Source organism: Pomacea canaliculata, linkage group LG5 (genome assembly GCF_003073045.1).
Source record: "Pomacea canaliculata isolate SZHN2017 linkage group LG5, ASM307304v1, whole genome shotgun sequence".
In the NCBI taxonomy this organism is placed as follows: domain Eukaryota; kingdom Metazoa; phylum Mollusca; class Gastropoda; order Architaenioglossa; family Ampullariidae; genus Pomacea; species Pomacea canaliculata.
Window position 1 is genome coordinate 24336206 of NC_037594.1, and position 23163 is coordinate 24359368.

Genomic DNA, 23163 nt, shown 5'->3' on the forward strand with positions numbered 1-23163 from the left:
GGAAAGAATAGTTTTCGACTCTTCGTGAAAGAAAAGCTCCAGCATAGGATGCCCATGTTTACAAAATGTTTGGCATCAAGAAAACAGCCCTGGCTTCTTTTTCATACAGACTTGTTCAAGTACGTGATGCATTTTGCTTATGATTTAAACAGACAGTTTGTGTAAGTACGTGTCTAAGTGCGCGTGTGTGTATGTTTAATGAAACTTTTGTTAGAAAGTTCATGCAAATATTTGTACATTTTAATATGAACAAAGGTGAGAGCACTTGCACCTTGCGGATGCCGTCTGCTTCACCGATTGCCTATTGACAAGGACTGGAAAAAAGGGGCTGCAAAAGAGCTGAAAGGTAAAGATGTGGAGAGCACTTTGACGTGGAGAACTGCCGAGGTAAATCAGAGAGAGAAATTCTTTATTTCTGCTTTCCCTTTCCCATCTCCTTTTTCTCTTTCTTTGCATGTGTTTGTATACATTGTCTGAAAGTTGGCAACAGTTTCTCAGGCATGTAGAAGCACAAAAACAAGCGATGTCGTTTTATGTTTATATATAAAGCTTCTGTTAGCATTATGTGGTTGCTGGTGGAATTCAAAGGAATGGAAAGGGAGGAAAGACAGTAGAAACTGACAAAGTTTATATATAAACATATGTTAATCAAAACACAAAATGTTAATTCAGAAGTATGCATGAAACCAAATTGATGAAACTGTGCAAGCATAATGAGTTATTCATATAACTTTTACTAAATAGAAAAGATTGTACTAATTTAAAACAATTGAAATGGTGTGTAATGAATAGATACTGTGAATGCATATAAACAGTTGATATTGCAAAATTATGATTTGTTTGCATCTAGGGCATTGAGATAAAACCTGTTTATACTAAAGATGATGTGGCACATGTTGCCAAGGAGATACCTGGAGAATTCCCTTACACCCGAGGACCATATTCAACCATGTACACACACCGGCCGTGGACCATTAGACAGGTACTATTTCCCTGTGACAGTTCTACATATGCAACACATTTAGGGATCACACAGATAAGTGGCAAAGTGTAGGAAAAGTGCTAAAAATGTACTGTATTTAAACATTGCTGCTAATATTAGTAATGGGGATAAACATTCAGACATGATAGTTAAGAAAAGATATGTGTTTGTGTGGATTTTGTTGTTAATTTCTTTTCCTGATGGTTTTACAAAATCTTTATATATTTTATACATTTAATTGGAATAAAAATAACTTTGAGAAATACCTTTTATAACTTATCAAAAAGCTTAAGTTCGTGACATTGCATAAAGCTGGGAATATACAAACTGTTGCCCATTTTCTGCTATAGTATGCAGGTTTCAGTACAGTTGAAGAAAGCAACAAATTTTATCGAGACAACATTGCTGCTGGCCAACAAGGACTTAGTGTGGCATTTGATCTTCCTACACATAGAGGGTAATTATGTTAGCCTGAGAACAAGAAGGGAGCGGCAGAATGTTTTCCATGTACTTTAAATTAGTTGAGCAGTTGGGTGTTTCTAAGAGCAAATTTTTTAAAAATCTTGATTGCATTTATTCATTTCATTATGTGCATTAATAAGGCATGTAAAGAGTAAGTCAAACTCTTACAACTATTTGCAGGTATGACTCTGACAATCCTCGAGTGACAGGTGATGTAGGAATGGCAGGTGTAGCTATTGACTCTGTGGAAGATACTAAGCTTTTGTTTGATGGCATTCCTCTAAACAAAATCTCCACTTCTATGACTATGAATGGTGCTGTACTGCCTATCATGGCAATGTATGTTGTGGCTGCTGAGGAGCAGGTACAAGAGAACAAGTTTTCATGAATTTTGAGATTGTTACCTCTTTTATATAGCAGTGAAAAAAATAGAAGGAGAATGTTGTTTCTTGTTTCTAAAATGTGTTTGAATTTTTCTCATTTTGATACACTGGAAGTGGATTATAACACCAAAATTGTTTGTAGTCAGTACGAAATAAAATTGTGTGTATGTTCTGTTAATGTATATAAATGCAGGTTTGTGAAGTGCAATGTCTTTCATATCAGCAAAGATTTTGATTGGTTTGTAATGTGTGATGAATGCCACCAAATTAGTTTTGACGTTATCCAAGAATCATTGTACATATTTCAAGTCTATGCTTTTTTGGTGGGGTCACATTCTGCTTTCCATAATGTCCAGGGGGCTAAACAAGAAGAGTTATCTGGTACTATACAAAATGATATTCTGAAAGAATTTATGGTTCGCAACACTTACATCTTTCCCCCTGAGCCATCAATGCGGATTGTAGGAGACATCTTTGAATACACATCAAAGGTAAATAACCCTATGTCTTTTTCATAAACAACAAATCTTTCTGTTTTGTATAGGCCACTGGCATACCAGTATTGATATATCTCAGTCGTCGCCTCTCACTCTCATGATTGTCATACTCTGCAGTGTCTTTTGTGTGTTTTGTTTTTGTTTTACAATTTGAAGAATTGTATAAATGATATTAATTTCTAATGACTTTGTGATTCTGTTCTTTGAGTATAGCTTCAATGAGACATTTTGTCTTTCTCAAACCATGGGACTCAAACAACATTGCCATACCCAGGATGTGGGGGAATGTCACAGGCTGTCTGGATATTTAGTAAATGACTTCTGGTTCATATTATTGTCTTTGCAGTTCATGCCAAAATTCAACTCCATCTCCATCTCCGGATATCACCTACAGGAAGCTGGAGCAGACACAGCTCTTGAGCTGGCTTTCACGGTAGCAGATGGCTTGGAATATGTGAGAACAGGTCTCTCAATTTAAATTTAATACTTTTGTCTAATTTTTGCTTTAGGTCCTTAAAGACTGTATTTATCATTCTCATCATCATGTAGCACTCTTCTGAAGTATGAACATGGCTTCAGGCTATCAATTATCTGTCAAGGAAGGATGCATAGAAATGAATTAAAATATTACATAGCCTAAAAAAATTCCAATAAATGCAGAAGGCTCTGTTAATTTTTTACAGCTGTGATCTCTGTGGGGTTAACTAATATGGCAACATGCTATGTGTTTAGCGCAAAGTGCATAGAGTTCAAGCATCTTTACTTGCAAACCAGCAATAGAAACAATCATAATTCACTGAATATTTAGACAAGCATTTCTTACGATATCTCCCAACAGGCATAAATCGGGGGCTTGATATTGATGACTTTGCTCCACGGCTTTCCTTTTTCTGGGGCATTGGCATGAACTTTTATCTGGTAAGATAACTAGGGTATATTTTTACCTAACTCACCTAGTGTTTTGTGGGTCTTTTGCTGTTGTTGATATCTAATGAGCGCAAGCTGTAAATTGTTTATAATCTATCTAATTTAACAATATTTCCTTAATGTTTTATAATAAATAATTGGTTCAGAATTATATTTCTTAATTTGATGAATTAACAGATAAGCATTTTTTAGTGTAAACCCTGATTAAATGGAATAGAAACTATAAAACTGAGTTATCCAGTTGCTGGCTTTTCTTTCATTTATGCTAGGAAATAGCCAAACTGCGGGCAGCACGTCGTTTGTGGGCATACCTGTTGAAAGAGCATTTCAAACCCAAGCTGAGCAAGTCACTTCTCCTGCGCTGCCACTGCCAGACTTCAGGATGGTCTTTGACAGAACAAGTATGAGAAAATATCTGTATTGGTGTTGTCTTGTATGTTCTTGTGTGTGTATGGATCTGTGCATGTGAAAAAGATGGGCAGGCAGCATTGCTCTGTGTGTGTGTGTGTGTGCTTGTGCGAGCATCTCTCCTCTCTGTGTGTTTGCATGTGCATGTTTATGCATTTGAAAATGAATGGTTAGAAGAGTCTGTGCCTTACCAAATTAAGAAAGAAGGATGCAGATGAAGGTCAGAAGGTTAAACAAAAGATTATGTGATCCACATCTGTCAGAATTTTATATGACAAATATATTCTCCATCTCTTTCCTATTTTGATCATTCTGTACCTTTTTGCCATCGTGCTTTGGGCTTTCAGGATCCTTACAACAACATAGTGAGAACAGCTATAGAAGCTATGGCAGCAGTGTTTGGAGGCACCCAGTCCCTTCACACAAACTCTTTTGATGAAGCCTTGGGACTTCCAACACAATTTAGTGCACGCATTGCCCGTAACACACAGATCATCCTCCAAGAAGAGAGTGGGATTCCTAAGGTTTGTGTAAAAGACATTCCATAATTTGTGTGATGCTTATTGCTCACCAGGAGAGAAATTTTGATTCTTATAGTTGATTTCTGAGTGATGAGTTAACTGTTACAGAAATCGATTTATTGTCCTTTTTGGAAAAAAAAAGTAACGTTGCAAAATTTTTAAGAGAAAGTATATATGTTTGTGTGCATTTTATTAAAAAGACGGAGAAAAATGTGTAGTAAAATAACAGTAATATGGTTATTTGTTGATCTTGCTGTATATTAAATCTAACTGATTAATTCTTGAGGTTGCTGATCCCTGGGGAGGCTCCTATATGATGGAAAGCCTGACAGAAGAAATATACGAGGCTGCTTTAAAAATAGTCAACGAGGTACTATATTTGTCAGTCATTTTGCCATGTGAACTTTTGTCATTTGGGTTCAGTGAGAAGCTGAAAGGGTTTATTTTTTTAATTTGATATTATTTTAGTCTTTCAAACAGATTTCCCAAAGGTGGTTAAGTACTGTCCTAAATATTGAAGAGATAAATCATTTACAGATAAATTTAATTGCTGATAAATAATTAATGTTATCTATTTGAAGAACTATAAACACATGTGGATTCTGCTACTTCAAAATATACTTTATATCTCAAAATAATATGGCAGCAAGATGTTACAGAGTGTCAGAGTACTTTTTACCTGAGAAAAAAACAAGAAGTTTAATGTCATACAGTAATCTATGGTTTCAGAATGTCTTGTGCATTTATAGGATGACTAAATGTATGCTATAATATCCCTCAAATATCAATCTTCCTTGTTTTGAAACCATGAAAGGTTTTTTTTATGTTCCCCTTGCTAGATTTTTCCCAGTTATCAAACATTTTAACATCTAGAAATTTTACAATGGTGATGAGTCAGTTGGACTTTTAAACAGTCAAAAGAGAAAATGCATCTGTTAAAATATTTCTGGGGAATTTTTTTTTTCTAGTTATTTTTGGTTAGAGATCAGTTGCTGATTAGTTGAAATGCTCAATCTAGGTGGAGAGTCTTGGAGGCATGGCAAAGGCTGTAGCATCAGGAATGCCCAAGCTGAGAATTGAGGAATGTGCTGCTAAACGCCAAGCTCGTATTGATACAAGTCAAGGTAGTAGAAAACAATTTTATTGTAGGGGGGAGATGTGTATGCATGTGTTATCCTGACTTTAGCACTCAAGCAATAAGAAGACAATAACAATGAACCAGACAGCTATTGACACAAACTAGGAAACTGCTCAAAGGCTTAAGTGGTTTTTAGCTCATATTGTTCCACAATGACAATGATTAGAGAATTTAAGTTGAACTTAATCCTTTTATGCTGTCAATATTCACAGAGGTAATAGTTGGTGTTAACAAGTATCGTTTGGCTGAAGAACAGAGAGTAGATGTACTGTCTATAGACAACACCATTGTTCTCCAGAAGCAGATTGCTCGTCTCAAGAAAGTCAGGGAAACAAGAGATTCTCACAAGGTAGAACAATATTCTAATTTTATTTTTTTATAGTGCATGTCACCTTCAAAAACTTTTCATTTTTGCATCCTTTTGATAAAATCATTTAGATTGATGGTCACAGATCTAAATAATCTGAATGCCAAACATCATTCCCATGCTATGCAGATTATTTATGGTCCAATAGTGTCTACAATAATTCTTCCAAATGATCAAAATGTTTGGTACATGGTGCAATAATTCCATGTACTGATTTAAACTGTGCAGGTCATGCACATTGAAATAAACCTTTTGCTCTTTTTCTGAGCTTTACCAGTAAGAAGTGGTGTTGCTATGATAGTGATGTTGATGTTTGAAAGGATGGTATGATGAATGGTAACATTGGTTTATGGAAAGATGGTCCTACCCTATGTTCTCATAATGGGAAATGCTTAGCTGCAATCTGGGGGAATGTTATTTTAAACTCCCAGTGATTTACATGATTTATGTTCATACTCTATAGATTATTTATTCTATATATTATTTAATATTATATTTTATTTATTAAAGTGATTTCATTTCCATGATAGGTTCACACTGCATTGAAGGCAATCACTGAATGTTGTCGCAGTGGGGATGGAAATTTGCTAGCATTAAGCATTGAGGCTGCTCGAAAACGTGCCACTGTTGGAGAGATAACTGATGCTATGGAGGAGGTGAACAGTTTTGCTCTTTTGTAGCTATGTTGAATATTATAGAAAAAAAATTAGTAAATATTTCAAGAAGGCAAGTATTAGATGCCAGATTGGGCAGTGTAAGAGAAAGGTAACCCAATGTGAAGGATGGTGTTGCAGATCAGATCAGCAGTGTGTCAGCAAAGGCTAGCTCAGTATCTCATTTGAAATGTGAAAAATCTATTTTAGTGCAGATGGCTAAAATAATCATATAAACCCACTTAGGTTTTTGGACGCCATGTGGCCTTTGATCGCTTGGTGAGTGGAGCATACAAGTCAGAGTTTGGTGAAGACTTTGAGATCACCCGGGTTATGAAGAAAGTAGAGGTATGTCTTAAACCTTTCTTGCAACCTTGTTTAACCATGTTGAATTACTACATATTGTGCTGAATTTGTCAAGTGTTTAGCTTGCCATGGTGTGGATGATGCAGAATTTGTTATGGCCATAGGTTATATTTGGCCACCTTAAAAGAAACACTGTGCAATGAGTAATGGACATTCAGCTATTGTCTGATCATATCAGTTTCTGTTAAGGTTTTTGGTAAATTACTTTTTTTGACATGCTGCTGTTTAAATCTCACTATCCACTGGCTATTATTTTTTTATCATTATTGGTCTGTGCAGAGAGTGCAATCTATCTTGGCCATGATGCTGTGTGTTTAAGTTTACACTATTATTATTAAATTTGTATTCAAGGCTTTCCATGAACGTGAAGGTAGACGTCCCAGAATTCTTGTGGCAAAGGTTGGACAGGATGGGCACGACCGTGGTGCCAAGATCATAGCCACAGGATTTGCTGACCTTGGATTTGATGTTGACATTGGACCTCTCTTTGCAGTAAGAATCATTTTCTTTAAGCGCAAAACTGAGTTATGTCCAGTAAAATATAGGTCATATGCACATCAGGCTATATAGATGTAAAAAAGTCTTGTATATTTTTCTCCAGCTTTTGCATCACTGAGATCTGTCAAGATATCTAAAGTAGATAACACTGCATAGTGTAATGATCCTGCCCTCTGTTATCAGACGCCTGTTGAGGCCGCACAGCAGGCTATTGATGCAGATGTTCATGTTGTTGGAGTGAGCTCTCTTGCTGCTGGACACAGAATTCTTATTCCCCAACTGGTTGAGGAGCTCCGAAAAATGGGACGGGAGTAAGTCAGTTTGTCGTTTTTGTACATCAAAGTGTTAACACTTTTTTTTTTTGTGGCAATGCCCGCTAGTAAGACTTCCTCATGTGCAAGAATCAAGCAGAACAGTCTAAAAAGTCATAAATATAAGAAACTAGCTTCAGCAAGATAGTATTTTCTGAATAGCGGCACAGAAAACTTGACTATGAACATGGTAAACACACTTACATATTTTTGAAATTTTATCAGTTAATTAATAGCTGCTATTTCTAGTTGAACTGTGAATTCAACCCATGATAAAAAAACATGGATAGAGTTTCTTACCCAAAGCTTAGTACTATGAAAGGTTCAATCAAAACAAAACTATAATCAGTGTTGCTGCTGGATTTATTTAAAATTGACAACAACATTAAAAGCTAAATGCATCTCTTTTTTTTTTAAAAATGAAACATACATTCTAAACTGGGCTTATAAAGTATAAGGAATACATGACCCCGTAAAGATATGAATCTGATGAAATTTAGTTCTAGTTTTAAAATACTGACACTCCAAGTATGTGTGTGAATAAAATTTATGTGGAGGAAAACTAAATAAATCTAGTAAACCAGCCTTTTTGTTCAGGTATTTTATGCTTAATTCTGAGGTAATGGAAGTCTTAGGCATATGTAGACAAACTTTGTTAAATTTGCAAAACCTTGAATTGTGGCAAAGGGACATCATTGTAATTGCTGGTGGAGTCATCCCACCCCAGGATTACGAGGACCTGTACAAAGCAGGTTGTGCTGCTATTTTTGGACCTGGTAAGCATACTTCCTCATTAGTATCAGTATGTGAAAACTGTTTAAATAGTTTGGCTTTCATGTAGTCATCATACCAGAACATCCTCCCCTTCTCACTCAATCCACATACAGCAATCAACTAACAATCCTCTGTAGCTTTGAAATGTAATTCTATGCAATTTCTATTTATGCTGACACAGACAATACTATTTTTTTTCTGTTATAGGTACCAGAATTCCAGATGCTGCATACAGAGTTGTTGAACTGATAAAGGGCAAAATTAATAATGAAAGAAAACAAGAAACTGCTTGAAAGACAGAAAAAACAGTTTCTTGCTTTTAATTTGAAATCAGGCTTCTGTGAATGTTTACTAGTCGCTGAATTTGGAATTTGGTGACAAATATTTTTTGATGTGATAAATGGGAACCTGTTACTATACATGATTGCTACTGAGATTGAAGATATATATATATACCAAGACAATTTTTGCTTTCAGAATGTTTTCATGTGTATTTTCTGATTCTTTTCTCACTTTTCCTTACTCATGCTTGTTTGGCTTTGACATTTCTCAAATGCTCATGCGAAATCATGCTGGAAGAACACTGTATTTGATGTAAACAGTGGTTATGCAGAGATTAGTTAACTACACTGGATATGCAAGAGTTTGTATCTTCTTGTAAACAGTGAAAGTACCAGTTGAAGCCATTTGTGTGAAATGTGATGATGCAAGGACTCTTTTTATGACCTAACCCTGGGTGGGAAACAGACTTCAGGTGGATAACTCTTTTGACACATTAACTTGGGTCATGAATATCTCTGCTGAAGTCTGAAAATTCAGATTACAAGATTACAACTAGAACCATAAAAGACCACAATTGCTGGGTTCCTCAATTGTTCTATTATCATTGCACAACAGTGATGACTTGAATACACTTTGGCATAATCTGTGTTTATGTTACACAATTGAATGTGGCAATATAAACTAAATTATTTTTACGATACTAGTGATGTGAATTCTATGAGTATGGCAAGAGGTCAGAAACAAACATTGTCCAGATCATGTGCCCAGCCACCCACACACACCTAGTTTAATTCTTCTTGTACACATCTTCTCAAACAGAATTATGCTGACAGCTTTCCACCAGTCTTTTGTAACACCTGAAGTATGTCGAGTGCCTCACCTGCAAACAAAAATTTTCTTTGGTGAAATGGCAAATGCCAACATCTCATCAACCAACTTTCCTCTGTACTCACTGATACATTATATCGGCCCAACCTTATTTAATATCTACTGACACATACCTGTCACATCAACATGAATATGCAAAATACTTTTTGTAATTTGAGTAAGCATATCAATGTCTTCACTAAAACAGTTTAAAAGATATAAATTGATGAAGAAATCAAAATGTAAAAATAGTAAGTGGAAATATAAACAGAGGAGGAACACAAGTATTACTATTTAGCAACATTTACCTTTGGGAATGCCATAGCCTTCAGCCAGCCCATGTGGGTTTGAGGGTGTCTTGCAATCCATTGTCACCTCTTTCCGTAGACATACATCAACATCCACAGCACTGAAGAATGCAACTGACTGGAAATCAAAGGCAAAGTACTGATATCATATAATGACATATTCTGAATAAGTTCAATAACATTCATTAAACTGCACCCTTGCAGGATCACTAAAACAGGCATTGGAGTTTTACTTGCATGTCCTCTTACCTGCATGTCAAAATTTGTGGAAGCTAGTTATGACTCTTATCTCAAGAATAAATTTTATTTTAAAATTCACTTTACAAACCTGGTGTGTCATCCAATTCTTCACTTTTTACTTTGATACAATTGCACAGTTGCCATTTCTACATTTTTGCCAAGTCTACTTATGTCATACCTGATATTGCAGAAATCCAACCCTTAATTTTTAGAACAGCTTATATGGATTACTGAAGTCAAAGAAGAATCATGATAAGAAGAGCAAAATGTTAATAAATCTGGATAACTTATATACAGATTTTAGTGCGATACCCATCACTAGAGAACATGATGTGGAAAAGATTTTTTCATAGCTTTCGAAAGCATAAAATGTGGTATGTTTGAGGGTAAAAATTCAAAGCCCTCTCAAAATATCCTCACCTGAGGCAGGTCATGCATTTTGAGACGGAAGGCAAACATGGTGCGAGTCAGAAGGTTGGTGATGTGCAATGCAAGGGCTGCTCTGTATCGGTCAGGAGATGCCACAAGATAGCGAACCTCGTCATGGATGCTGATGCAGAAGCGACCATTAATGCCATGCATGTCCATCAGCCATCTCATACACACCAACATGAGGTGCAGATAGTCAACTGCTGAACTTTGCACCACCCAGTTCACCCGACTGGTAAGAAACTAAACAAAGAGCAACCACAAAGAACATTAGTACTTTTGAGTGTCACCAGCAATATGACAACGCATGTGATCATCAATTACTTCCTTCACACTAATGCCAAAATTACGAGACTAGATTCCTTAGGATATGTCAGAAAGTTGGCGATCTGAAGTGCAAGGGCTGCTCTGTATCATGACTCACATCATCAAGAACAAACTTGGGCTCCAAGGCTTTACTGATGCGACAGCCCAGAACAGGAGTAGTTGGGTTAGGGGAGTTTGCGATCTGTTCAAGGGCATTGAACATGTGGCTTTCACTGCAACATACAACAGATTTTAGAAAATTGCAGTTCACATAACTTTTTTTTTTTCAAAAATGAACCCGTCCCCAGCATCAACAGTGTTCGTGTTTTCAAACAGGAAAATTGTTAAGATTTTTTCTCATGATAAATTTCTCATGTGAGGGAAAAAATCTCATTTTCATGGTTTTTCACAAATCTAGAAATGCTTAAATGCAGTAAATTTTGTTTTTATGCAGATCTTTAGGCACCAAGCCAGAAACACACTTTCTGTTTCCTGTTTCTCTTTTAGATAATTAAGCTTCTATGTCATCATTTTTTTAAATTAAGAAAATAGATACATGCTTACCTTCCACCTGTCCACAACCGTTCATTGCTGCAAAAGATCAAAACATGTGGTAGACAAGGCAGACTGATGTCTAGGCACACATGCTAAGATCGTCTTGACAAAATCACTAGAATGATGTATTAGGTATCCTCTTTGCTGCAGATAATATACACCAATATTTTTCATTTAAGACTTCTGAAATATAGCTGCCATTTTTTCTCTTTTTGCTGAACTGTCCTTTCAAGGAGCAACCTGTTAGGCTAGCTGTGGCCTAATATAGCGGTTCAATTTATTAACCTGTTCCAATACACATCCAAACCAAAAATATATGCAATTTGACAATCATTGCAATATTAATTGTAATTAATCTATAAGGGTGACATGCAGCTAATGTGTGAGATTTCTTTCTGCACAGCAGTCTGCTTTGACCTTACTCGATGACATGACCACAGGCAAATAAGATTTGCTCTTTAACCTTCAATAGTTGACGCCCTGCCAGTTAGCATGTGGCTAGTGTTGCTGGCTGGGGAGAGGAGGAAGGGGCAAAGTGAAAATTGGTGTTGTAGGAGCCAACACTCACTTTATTGGTGACAAGCACTAACCGTTGTGCTACCAGACCGCCGGTGTACAGGTTCTCCTTTAACCTGGTGAGCAACAGCCCTCAGATAGCTATTAAGATGACAGCAAAGCAATACAGCAGTTTTTTAATGGTTATATTGCTGTCTAGGCTGGTATTCCGACTCTTCTCACTTTGAAGGTGAGTGATCTTTCCATGCACACTGCCCCTCTGGCACTTTTAGGCCCAATCTCGGCAGAGCAACATGCCATGATTTAATACACAATGGTTTGGCTTCCCTCCTTTGATTTCTGTTTTCTTGTGGTCACATCATCTGGTGAGGTCAAAGAAAAAAATGAAATTTTTAAGGTAAATTCTTTCTTCAAGACTTACTAATAAAAATTTCATTTCTCTATTGACATTATCTATTTTCTTTTCCCATACTTGCGTTCTCCCTTGGTTTTTCGGAACATGTCCTTTGCTGTGATGCGTGCCTGTTGTGGAGTTATGCTTGGGTTGAACTGCATCAGCAGCTGCTCAGCAAAAGCCTGTCCAGCTCCATAGATTCTCCCATAGTTCAGAATCTGCAGGCACCAAAAAGCAAATCTTTGGAAATAAGCAGTTTATGATCTTGTCACGTGCACTCTCAAAGAACTGTTGCAGATCACATTCTCAAGCTTTTATATCTAGATAGAGTAACAAGTAGAGCAGGTGAATTCAAGATGAATCATTTACAAAATGATTTGGAACTGCAAGTTTTTAGTTTTTAAAACTTTTGTGGTCTCCATCAGTAACTCAATTAATGACTTATTAAAAGCATAATACAGTGGAACCTCGGTTAACGAACTTAATCCGTTCTGGAAAGCTGTTCGTTAACCGAAATGTTCGTTATCCGAAACAATTTTTTCCATAAGAAATAAAGGAAATAGATTTAATTGGTTCCCAGCCCTGTTAACTCGCTATTTGAAAGTTACAGGCTATATATAGATAGGTATTTGTTTTAATGAGAACAGTTAATGCAATATAAATGGAGTTAAATAAACATAAAAACATTAACGAAAGCATTTAAACAGAAAACTTGCCGTTTTGACGGCGTGGTTGGAAACAGGTGTGAGGAAGGGGTGGAATTACTGCTTTGATTCCCCTCTCCATGAGCACACGTGACATTATAAAATCGGGGAGACTTCCCTTTTCTGTAGCTTTGAGGTTGAAGAAAAAAACTTGTCCAGTGTCTGCTCCTTCTGTCTTTTTTGTAAAACTCTTCTAATACATCACATATCCGACAGACGCATGCCGCCTTCATACTTTAAAATCATTTCCTTTTCAATTCATTTGTTGGCCGCTTCCTTGTCATTACTACTACTATTATTGCTCTTAATCTTTTTTTGGAGCCATGATTGAGGATTATCTTATTAAAATAAAGCACAACAATCACTAAATAAGAAGGATGCGCATAGATAAGGAACGACCGATCGTAGCGCGAATGATGACATGCTGTCGGTCGCGTGTGGTTCACGTGCTGTTCGTTATCCGAAATTTGTTCGCTATCGGAGACAAATTTTTAACGAAATTTTTGTTCGTTATCCGAAATTTTGTTCGCTATCCGAGACAAATTTTTAGCGAAATTTTTGTTCGTTAACCGAAAAATTCGCTATCCGAGGTGTTCGCTAACCGAGGTTCCACTGTAGTTTCTTTTTCTTCAACACTTTTATCTTGTTACGGACCTGAGTGTCTGAGTTACCAATTCTTTAGTCGAGTCAGCAGACATTTTATGCAACCTTTAAATACAAAATCATATGCTGAAGTCGTGCTACCTTCGCCTGGTCACGGCTGACACCGGCCAGCTCGGCAGTCTTGCTGTGTAGATCTGTTTTATCTGCTTTGTTTCCTTGCAGCGTCATCCATCCCAAGGCAGTACAGCCTGGACAACACATGCACTCAAGCGGTCAGAAAGGTCAGGTCTACTGAAGTCCATGTTGTTTGATACTACAAATGCATTTTCACTTCATTCTACATGCACTTGCACATATCTTTAGTTTAAACACACTCATTAAAATACTGCAATAAAAAGAAAAAAAAACCCAACAGTATAGGCAATCAGAATTGTTCTGTCATGCTATATTACAAGCCTATGCCAGCATACTCTATCTTTTTAGATTTTAAACATGCCTTTTTCTGTATTTGATTGTAATGTTCAGGAAAAATGTAACACACCATGGATCTTCATAAAAAAGGCATCCCCCAAAACTGCCGCAATCCACAGCTCCTGTGAATCCACATCAGCACCCACAAAATGGTAACCTGGAGGGGTGTGTATCATGGCTTTCAGTTCACTCCCAATGCGATCAGGCTGTACACAACAAACATCAGCATGAAAATGACACCACCCTTCCTACACCAGTAGCTGATAAATAATGAAATACTTCTTTTAAAACAAACCATTACTTTAATACAATATATTTTTACTCACAATAATGCATCAATTTGATAGCAAACTTTAATCATCAACATGAATGCTATCCATGTTCCCTATAAGTTCTTGTGATAATTTTATCCTGGATTTCGTGCTCGAAGTATTGAACACTTATCATTCATACAAATGAAGTGAGAAGACTACCATTCAAGCCAAAGAAGTCTTTAAAATTTTCAATAAACAGCAACCTGATAGTCAATAAAGAGATTGAATAAAATATCTTGAATTAAAAATCTGGAAAGCGAGAAAATAAACCAGCCTGGAATCAAGATGGACTCACATAGGCATTGCTAGCTGTAAGCCATGTTGGTTCAACGGCTCGTCGTGTTATAGTTCCTGCCACAACAAGTCGAGGAACAATAGCCCCATACTGTTCATATTCTTTGTAGTCAGAATGTCTGTAGGTAGTTGCATAAGAGATTTATAAACAGGCAGATCCATGCTTTTTTTAACAAAACTGTTTCGCTTTATGAAAGAATATGGAAACATGGTGGTTTTACTATCTCACTTTATCCCTAACATAGTTTTTTTAAAAAAACACCCATGATAATATACTGAAACCACTTAAACAATCAAAGTTACATAGATACAATTATATTCATAATGATATTACTATTTTGATTATGATAGAAAAAAAGATTAAAGAATATTAGTCAGTAAATCAGATCTTGAAAGCAGAAAAAGTATGAAAAGGAATAAAAATGTAAATGGAAAAATATTTAATCTTACTTTGTGACATACTTTGGCAGCTCCCCTTTTTTAAGCCAAACTGCCATTTGTCCTCTGTTAACAAGTAAATGGACAATCACAAATCTAAACCTCCACAACCACAAGTTTCATCATCGTCGCTGACCTCTAGCTACTGTGATTCAAAGTGTCTATGCAAAATGTCAGATGTCTGTGATAACTGCACCTTGATAACGAAGATAACATTTGAACAAGTTCTAAGAGATTTACCCGGAGTGATGCAATTCTGATAATATCCTGCTGATTAAACAAACATACCTGTATGGATATAAATCATTTTCTCAGCCATATAGAGCAATCTCTGCAGGTGCTTTCTGTAGATAAAATTTAGTCACAAAACCATGTGTACAGCCATAATCTTAGAGGGGGAGTGGCAGTTGCCTTATAACCACTTGGTCTATCACAAAGAAAGACAGGCAAGTCTTACTCAATCCTCTCCTGATTGTTTTTCCAGTATGAGCAGATTTTGCTGAGGAGAAGTGCATGGTTTGCATGATCACCTGTCTCTGCCTGCAGAGTACCGTCCTCTACCCTGTGTAGGTAATCTTTGGCCAGAGGATTGCCCACACGCTTTTTGTCACCATCCTAACAGGGACAATGAGCAGTTGAACATGAGCATTGTACAGTGTTAAAAACATCTATAGGTAAAAGTGTGTTTATTTTATTTTAATTTCACAATATACTCTGCAGAAGCAGTCATCATCGAAGGGCACCTCCATGCATTTCAAAATGGACACTAGTTCACAGTCAAGAAGATAAAACTCATCGTTACACCCCCTTCCCCCATCCTTCCGAAAAAAAGTACCCATTTTCCATACCTTGTGTGGAATCCTGTAAAATAAGCAGCCAGGTAAACCAATGTCATAAGGTCCATCCCCTAAACTGGCATCAGATTTCTGGCATCAGAGAAAGAGACAGAGAAAAAAAGAGAACAATTGCCTTGATCCAACATAATTCATAGTGCTCACAGGTGATTTTTTTTTAATTTCCACTGATATTTCATTGACATTTAGACAAGCTCAAGTTTGATACTGATTCTTTGGTTCGTGGCACCTGCCAATTAACAATGGTACATCTTAGGCTTTTTTGGTAGGTTAAAGAAAAGGTCAACATTATTCGCATTCATAATAAATGGTACTAATCTTTTTAATTTTGGAATCAATTGTCATGTGCATGCTCAAAATACAAAAATTAAGCGCCAGGACTTACTGCAACTAAAGAAATTTCTGTTTAATTAGTCAATGAATTTTGCTAGCTTAAAATTAATAATTTTATGTAGGCAACATGCCCAGCTAAATTTTATTGCTCATACCTTGCCTTTTGGGTGATCTCTGGCAGCATCCCAATGCAGAATGACCTCCTGAGGCTCCATTGCCTGCTGGTCAAAATTTTGGCCCAGGAAATGGTTCAAGTCAGCTGGCATCTCCTTATCTTTGAATAAGAGTGGTTTGCTTTTTTTCATAAACTCTAGATAAGCCCTGGGACAAAAAGGCAACAGCAGTAGCAACAAGAAATCGTGGTTGCTCTAGTGCAGCAAAACAATCAACATGATACAGAATAGAAAGAGATGGGGAAAGAAGACTGGAAGAGAGAGAAAATTCTTGCACATGAATTCTGTTGCTTATTACCTAACAGGGAAGTCACTGTTGGTTTCTCCTTGATCCTGCTCTGCAAGTTCTTTCTCTATCTCTGAAGGCTCCTTGAAGGACGGAACAAGATAACCCCAGCCAAAGGTCTGGTCAAAGTGAACAGGGTATCCATCCCAAGTCAAGCGCATAAGCTTTGGTGTAACACGGCACTGAGTGCTAATGTTTGAAGGCCCTGGATACCAGTCTTCATCGTTTGGACGAGGACACAGCTCACGATACCAGCTAAACAGCAAAAAAGTGGGCTTTTGACTTCAGTCAGTTCTACACAAGAGCATCACAAAAAAAAAGCTTTCATTAATAACACAGATTTAACCACAGAAATAGGTCCTAACTCCATAACAAAGATTTATTTTATTATTTTTCTTTTTCATTAATGAATTTGGAAAGCACTTTCTTTACCCATGTGAGTGCAAGGTAAATACACTGCACATGAAAAACTTCAAACCACTGACAGTTAACCAAAGGAGTTGTGGGATTAAAACCGGCCACCTAGGCTCAGTCATATATGAATATACCATATTATTAGCCCTCTAAGAAACATTGTATTTCATTCCTTTAATATATTGCTTCTAAATGTCGATACTGTCATTAAAAAGTCAGAAAATTACATACGCAGGATAGCCAGCCATAAATGTGGGATTCTTTGGAACTCTGCTGGCTGTTGAATACACTTGTTCTAAAATTTCCATCCTTTCCTTCCGGGCTTCATCATCCTGGTTATATAAGAAGTTAAGGAGACATTTTTTTTCTTTCACAAGATAAAACACACAAAAACACACACACACACAGAGGGGAAAAAAGTTTGATCAGTCTGCATTTATGCTGTTTTAGTATTAAATTAGAAAGTTAATGATACTTCTAGAAACGTGAGAAAGTCCATGTCCTCCTCTCTGGTTGTTGTATTTCTTATGGTCTGCAATGACTCTTGGATCCAGATGCTTTTTTATTCATTTTAAATTGTGATACTGACCAGTCAAGATCCCACAGCCATGGATCATTTTTGTACCTGGCCAGAAGACATGCCAGAATTGCAATACATAGCAAGATTATTATGACAAACAAGTTTAAGAATGTAAATAAAGCAGAGTGCAGTGTGTATATCTGTGTGGGTCTGGTTGATAATCATGCAGAAATAAATCTTTTGTTTAAACCTAACCACATTTAGCAGGAATATTTCTGCTGTCTATGGAAGATCTCTGTCTATCTCTGATTGGTATATGTTTCTGTAGAGCATGTTTATTTCCTTCATTTTGTTGCTGGTGGTTCCAAAGCAATACTATGTGCAATAAATTTTTACATTTGTCTACTACACAGCACAAATCTTTACACTGTAATTTGAGAGAGCAAAAGAGGGGAGAAGGGAGTGAATGAACAGGATGGGTAGCAGCTTTACTGGAAATATAAGCTGTCAGCCTGTCAAGTTCAAAAAGAGTCATCAAGAGTGCATGTTTTACTATTTTACTACATTGTCACCACAAATGAAGCCATAAAAGAAGAGTTTTGAACATTTTGTATGAACAAATATAATTCTGTCAAGTTTTAGTAGGAAATATTACTTCTGAAGAACCACATGATGAGAAAATAAGCTATAAAAAGGAAACTTTATGTATGTAGTCATATTATCAAATCATCTGCATGATCTGAACCTGAACAAGCATTACCTGAATTCCTTCCTGAAATATGTTTTACATGAAAAGCTTGGAAATATATATATATACTCAATATATACTAAACTGGAAATAAAAGCAATAATGTTACATATTTCATTTCTAATGCATTTTGTTCTCATTTATTCTACAAAAATATTTTGTTTAAAAAGATCATCCAAACATTTAAGATACTGAAAACAAGTTATGAGGGCCAGTACACCTACTGTTCATCCTCTAGTAGGTGACAAGCCTCATCAGCGAGAGAAATCAGCAGTTTACGCAGCTCTCTCTGCAGTTCTAAATAGGTTGCATTGGCATGCTCTAAATAGCGTGACCATATACTGTTGACTGGTAGGTATGCTGATCCCATTTCCAGCATCCCCCCAAGGGTTACAGGATGAGGAAACCTTCAACCAGGAGAAATAGCTATGTGATGCTTAGATTTTAAATTCTGTATTTTTTAATATTTAAAAAGAAATAAATTTTTCTGCAGCATCAGAGACATGGGCTAATGGGAGAGCAGATGAAAATAAAGAGTGTTTAGGGGAGTAAATATGTTCATGCAGCCATACAAGCCATACACATGGTGGTGTGAATGTGTGTGCTTTATTATACCCATGTACATTGTTTGATAATTCACATTTTTCAGCTTATATTTACTTTAATTCCAATCCACATCATCAGTTTCTTAAATATTAAAAAATATGTTTACATATCATATATAGTAGAAGAAATAATGATACTATAATTTATATAAATGTACAGTTGTCACAAACATTTTGTACAAATGTGTCACACTTGGATGATGTTCTACAAATGAATGAATGGACTGTATATGTCTGAATCATCACTAAAATATGACATTCCCACTACAGAGTGTTTAAAACATCCTCCTGACAAGTGAATTCATTTACAGATAAACTTTAAAAGAAACACACCTTTCAAAAAATTCTGGCCAGAGCTTTGCAAAAACTGAATGTGTTGCCAAGACATCCTTGGCACAATAAGTCATCAGTGCCTGTCAAATCAGAGTATATATACACACATTAATAATAGGATTTATATAGCACATTTCCCTATATGGAGGCAAGCTCAACAGACTTTACAAGAGACAAGGGGCTGTTTGATGCTGTTTGGGACAGGTCAAAATACACACAGATGCACAGTGAATATTGCCAGTAGCATGAAGGAACGCAGAAAGGAGAAGATGGAGAAAGGAACAGTCAGGGTAGACCAATTACAGTAATTTCAAAGGAGATGAGTTTAAGTCCAGACCAGAACGCATGCAGTGTCCCAAATGTAGAGAGATACAGAGACAGGGAATTTCAAATACTGGAGCCAAAGAAAGAGAACACCAAATGGTGTTCAGCAACATCCTACCTCTCATTCTTATGCAAGCAAGAATTCCTAGATTTTGGAACATTTTGCTATCTTCTGTGCATCAGAAAGGTTTTAAGAAGTAACCCACTGCTAATTAGCCTGCGCTCACATCTTCCATAATGTATCCATTATACATCAGTAAACATGATACTAAATTTTTACCTGGTAGTCTTGACGAACATCTTCCATAGTACCCTCTACAAAAATGTTACGCTTCTCTTTGTCAAGTAGTTTCCCATTGCAGTGAAGCTGGTACACAGCATTCAGATTGTTCATCCCACCAACCTTCTTCCATTCATCAGACTGGATTGCAGAGTAAGAGTGCTCACAAAATTACATAAGACACAACATTCTTTTCATGAACACGACAAATCAACTGTCTTTCGTATCTTTAGAGTATGGCTTTACCTTCATATTTATAATCATTATTAATAAAGTTTTCATAAAGTATGATCAGTAAACTTTTATATGTTTCTTGCATTTGTGTGTGCGTCTTAAAGAGACATAATAAAAAAAGAAAGTGAGCTTTTTGTGTGTTACAAGACTGTTTTTCCCCAAAACTGTTCTCTGTCTACATCAGTGAAGTCCAGACAGATCTTTCCAGTTGTGCCCTATCACTTGATCTAGCTTGCAGATGACATGGCATTGGTAGCTAACTCAAGGATGAGAACTCACTAGCAAGGTATTTTCTTCAAATTAAGAAACCACCTTTGTGATTTGAAGAAAGCTTTCTGGTGCTCAATGTTTCTAAAACTAAAGAAGTGGTCCTTGATATCAACTTCTCCATACCTCCTTGGTTGTCGGCAACAAGATGGTAGAAATAGGTGCAAAGTTTTAAGTACCTCAGCATAGCCCTGGACAACAAACTTTTTTTTCCAATAGGAATTTCGGTGTCAGTGGTCCTGCACTTGAAACATTGTATTGCAGCCTGATCAAATGTATTCTCAGATTTAACCTGTCAGCGTGCTTTGGCATACTATCAATCAAAGATAAGGCTTGCTTGATGAAGGTGGTCAAGACTGCCAGCAAGATCACTGGCCTTCCATAAAGAACCACTAAATGACCTATACACTAGGAATGTGAGGTTAAAAGCTGTCAGTATTATCAAAGACCCCTCTCACCCACTGCATCAAATTTCAAATGCCACCCTCTGGCCACAGATGGAAACAATTGGTCACCAAGAAGAGTGGTCTGGCCATGTCCTTTATACCTTCTGCAATGTCACTCTTGAACAGGACTAACAAATATACCTAGTGTTTATGCATGTATGTGAGTGTGTGCATGCCTCTGATAATTATTGCTAGGAGTAGGGTGGTGTTTAAGAGTGTAGTAATTGTAAAGGTGTGTGGGATGTGACTGCACCTTGTTTAGCTCCCTGCTTACATGATCTCCCAGCAAAGAAAAATTTCTATCTCTGTTGCATGGAAATAGACCAATTAAGATGTATTGTATAACAAACTTACCAAAAAACTTAAAAGCAGACTGAAAAAAACTAAAAATAAAAAACGTTTGTTCAGATAACAAACATACTTACAGCTGCCATGTTAAACATTTTCTGCCGCTCTGTATGCTCCCGAACCTCTTTGCGTGATGAGTCAGTCTTAGAGGATTGATACAATATACGTTGGAAACTTGTCAGGCCACATATGGCAATGTGCAAAGACATTGTGTCCAAGAAGCGTGTTTTTGTCCCCTTGCAAACATAAACATTTTAATAAAAAGTAAGTCAAAAGATGCATTAGGACTTTATTAACAAAAAGATCTACATTTCTTCATTTGTACATCAGATTGCAGACAGGGCAAGTGTTAACTCTTTCCTCGCATTTCACATCCGCAGAAGCTAACTTCTTCACGATCAGTGCTCTTTAAAACACTGTCAATGAGAATTGTCTTTATTTTAGGTTTATAGGAGTAACACAGTACACAGTACTTCTGGTTCTAAGTGATAAATTCCTTTGCTTTTTTATCTGCATGGAATAAGTTAAAGTATAATATACCTTTACATTGCAATGAGTTAAAATATAAGGTAACCTATAAATTACTTCCCCTTAGGGAGATCACAGCAATCAAGTATATATTGCAGTTGGTCAAGCCATTCCACTTACACAATTAGACATGCTATCTAGTCAATGGCAATTAGGTATTGCTCTTTAATGAATGAGCGGTCAAAGCCAACATTGTGACCAATGACTAGACGCTTCTTCCATTGACCACTTGGGGCTGAGAAAGATTTTTGCTTGGTCTCAAGTGGAATTAGGTCAGAGATCTGAGGTTCTTTGGTCCAGTGGAGCCTGTCTTGCAGTACAAAGTCACTAGTCCAAGAATACCTGTTTAGAATTAAATTAAGCACAATTTATGGCAAATAGTTTGTACGGCATAGTCTGAGATTTGCTACAAATCTTGTGACTTCACTCATTATGGATACACTTCAATCACATTTTGATGATTTTAGTATACTTAAGTGATTTCTCTATTACAATAATATTTTTAAAAATCCTTATTTTTTACCATAACCATAACATTTGCAAAAATCCATTTTAGCCAAGTTTTGGCACATTTTCTTCACACAATAATTATGCATTTCTCTTAATCATATGCAATTTAGACATATTTTTATGTTTCTAGTTATCATGTACAACAGCATACTTTTTAGCTACTGCTTACCAATGTGAAGCTGACAGTGCAGCTGCAATGGTTGGGAAATTTCCTTCGGTAACCAAGCATTCAATATCAAACACAATTGCATCTTCACTGGGAAATGGCACACTTTCAGTTCTGCCATCCAAATAATATTTTGTCCAGCCCTTTTGCTTTACCCAAACATCCGGCATAGGGGGTGGGTTTGACTGTGCCAAGGTGTCTGCCAATTGTTTGTAGTCTTTGATCTGCTTATTGGCAATATACCTGAAGTGCTCATCAATGTTGCAGCCATTCAGTTTTGGAAGCTCCAGATCAACGTCTGCAGTGCTAGCGGCACTGCTCTTGAGAAGTCCAAACTTCTGTAAGTGTGCTTGGATTTTTTTAAGATCTGCATCATTTGTGACTTCAGGATTACTTGATGACTTTTCTGAAGTGATACGTCTTGTTTTCCAAATATCTGTTTGTGAAGAGACTCTGTAAGCATCTGAATATTCAAGGCATTAAAACGCTGAAGGTATTGATTATTACACCGAAGTTGTCGTGTTTGGCACCAAGTAACTTTGGCATAGGGACTGCTGGTCGCGAAAGTCTTTGTAAGAAAGCCATGATTTGAGCATCAACATCTGAAAATGATAATTTTTAGGTAATAAAATTAATGATCATAAATCCGTGTTGTTATAGTAGAAAGTGTATAAACATTCCGCAAGTAGAGATATTCAATGTAGATAATAAGTAATAATACGGATAATAATTGTAAAGAGGAATTTACATTATCAAACTAAATATTGCACAAAAATTGTGTTTTCA

The 23163-nt window shown here is 36.5% G+C and overlaps 2 protein-coding genes across 2 annotated transcripts; one reads left to right on the forward strand and one right to left on the reverse strand.

The window, feature by feature from the left end:
* LOC112564150 (methylmalonyl-CoA mutase, mitochondrial-like) lies at positions 1–9264 on the forward strand. The gene is made up of 19 exons (XM_025238764.1): positions 1–119; positions 256–387; positions 851–982; positions 1333–1439; positions 1625–1808; positions 2184–2318; positions 2671–2788; positions 3163–3242; positions 3521–3652; positions 4007–4183; positions 4467–4550; positions 5199–5304; positions 5531–5667; positions 6216–6341; positions 6585–6686; positions 7056–7196; positions 7386–7513; positions 8201–8289; positions 8495–9264. Exons 1-19 carry the CDS (start codon positions 66–68, stop codon positions 8578–8580), a joined length of 2250 nt encoding a protein of 749 aa, XP_025094549.1. The 5' UTR covers positions 1–65; the 3' UTR covers positions 8581–9264.
* On the reverse strand, positions 9082–22972 carry LOC112564149 (DNA polymerase subunit gamma-1-like; the record flags this gene model as incomplete). The annotated part of the gene is given in 24 exon segments (XM_025238763.1): positions 9082–9449; positions 9745–9862; positions 10405–10656; positions 10838–10952; positions 11284–11310; positions 12263–12402; positions 13633–13739; positions 14033–14168; positions 14572–14689; positions 15021–15074; positions 15466–15623; positions 15857–15934; positions 16351–16516; positions 16667–16909; positions 17300–17400; positions 17544–17609; positions 17612–17693; positions 18561–18743; positions 19275–19354; positions 19879–20019; positions 21251–21411; positions 21850–22043; positions 22381–22790; positions 22793–22972. Coding segments are annotated over 24 exon segments (3369 nt in total), but the record flags the coding sequence as incomplete, so codon positions are not given.
* Between the last annotated feature and the right edge of the window lie 191 nt (positions 22973–23163).

Bases quoted from the DNA above. Each gene is read 5' to 3' on its own strand.
- LOC112564150 (XM_025238764.1), top strand. From the start codon at position 66: ATGTTTGGCATCAAGAAAACAGCCCTGGCTTCTTTTTCATACAGACTT. The intron at 1,440-1,624 runs GTAATTATGTTA...AACTATTTGCAG, and splicing joins GATCTTCCTACACATAGAGG to GTATGACTCTGACAATCCTC. The intron at 2,319-2,670 runs GTAAATAACCCT...TTGTCTTTGCAG, and splicing joins TCTTTGAATACACATCAAAG to TTCATGCCAAAATTCAACTC.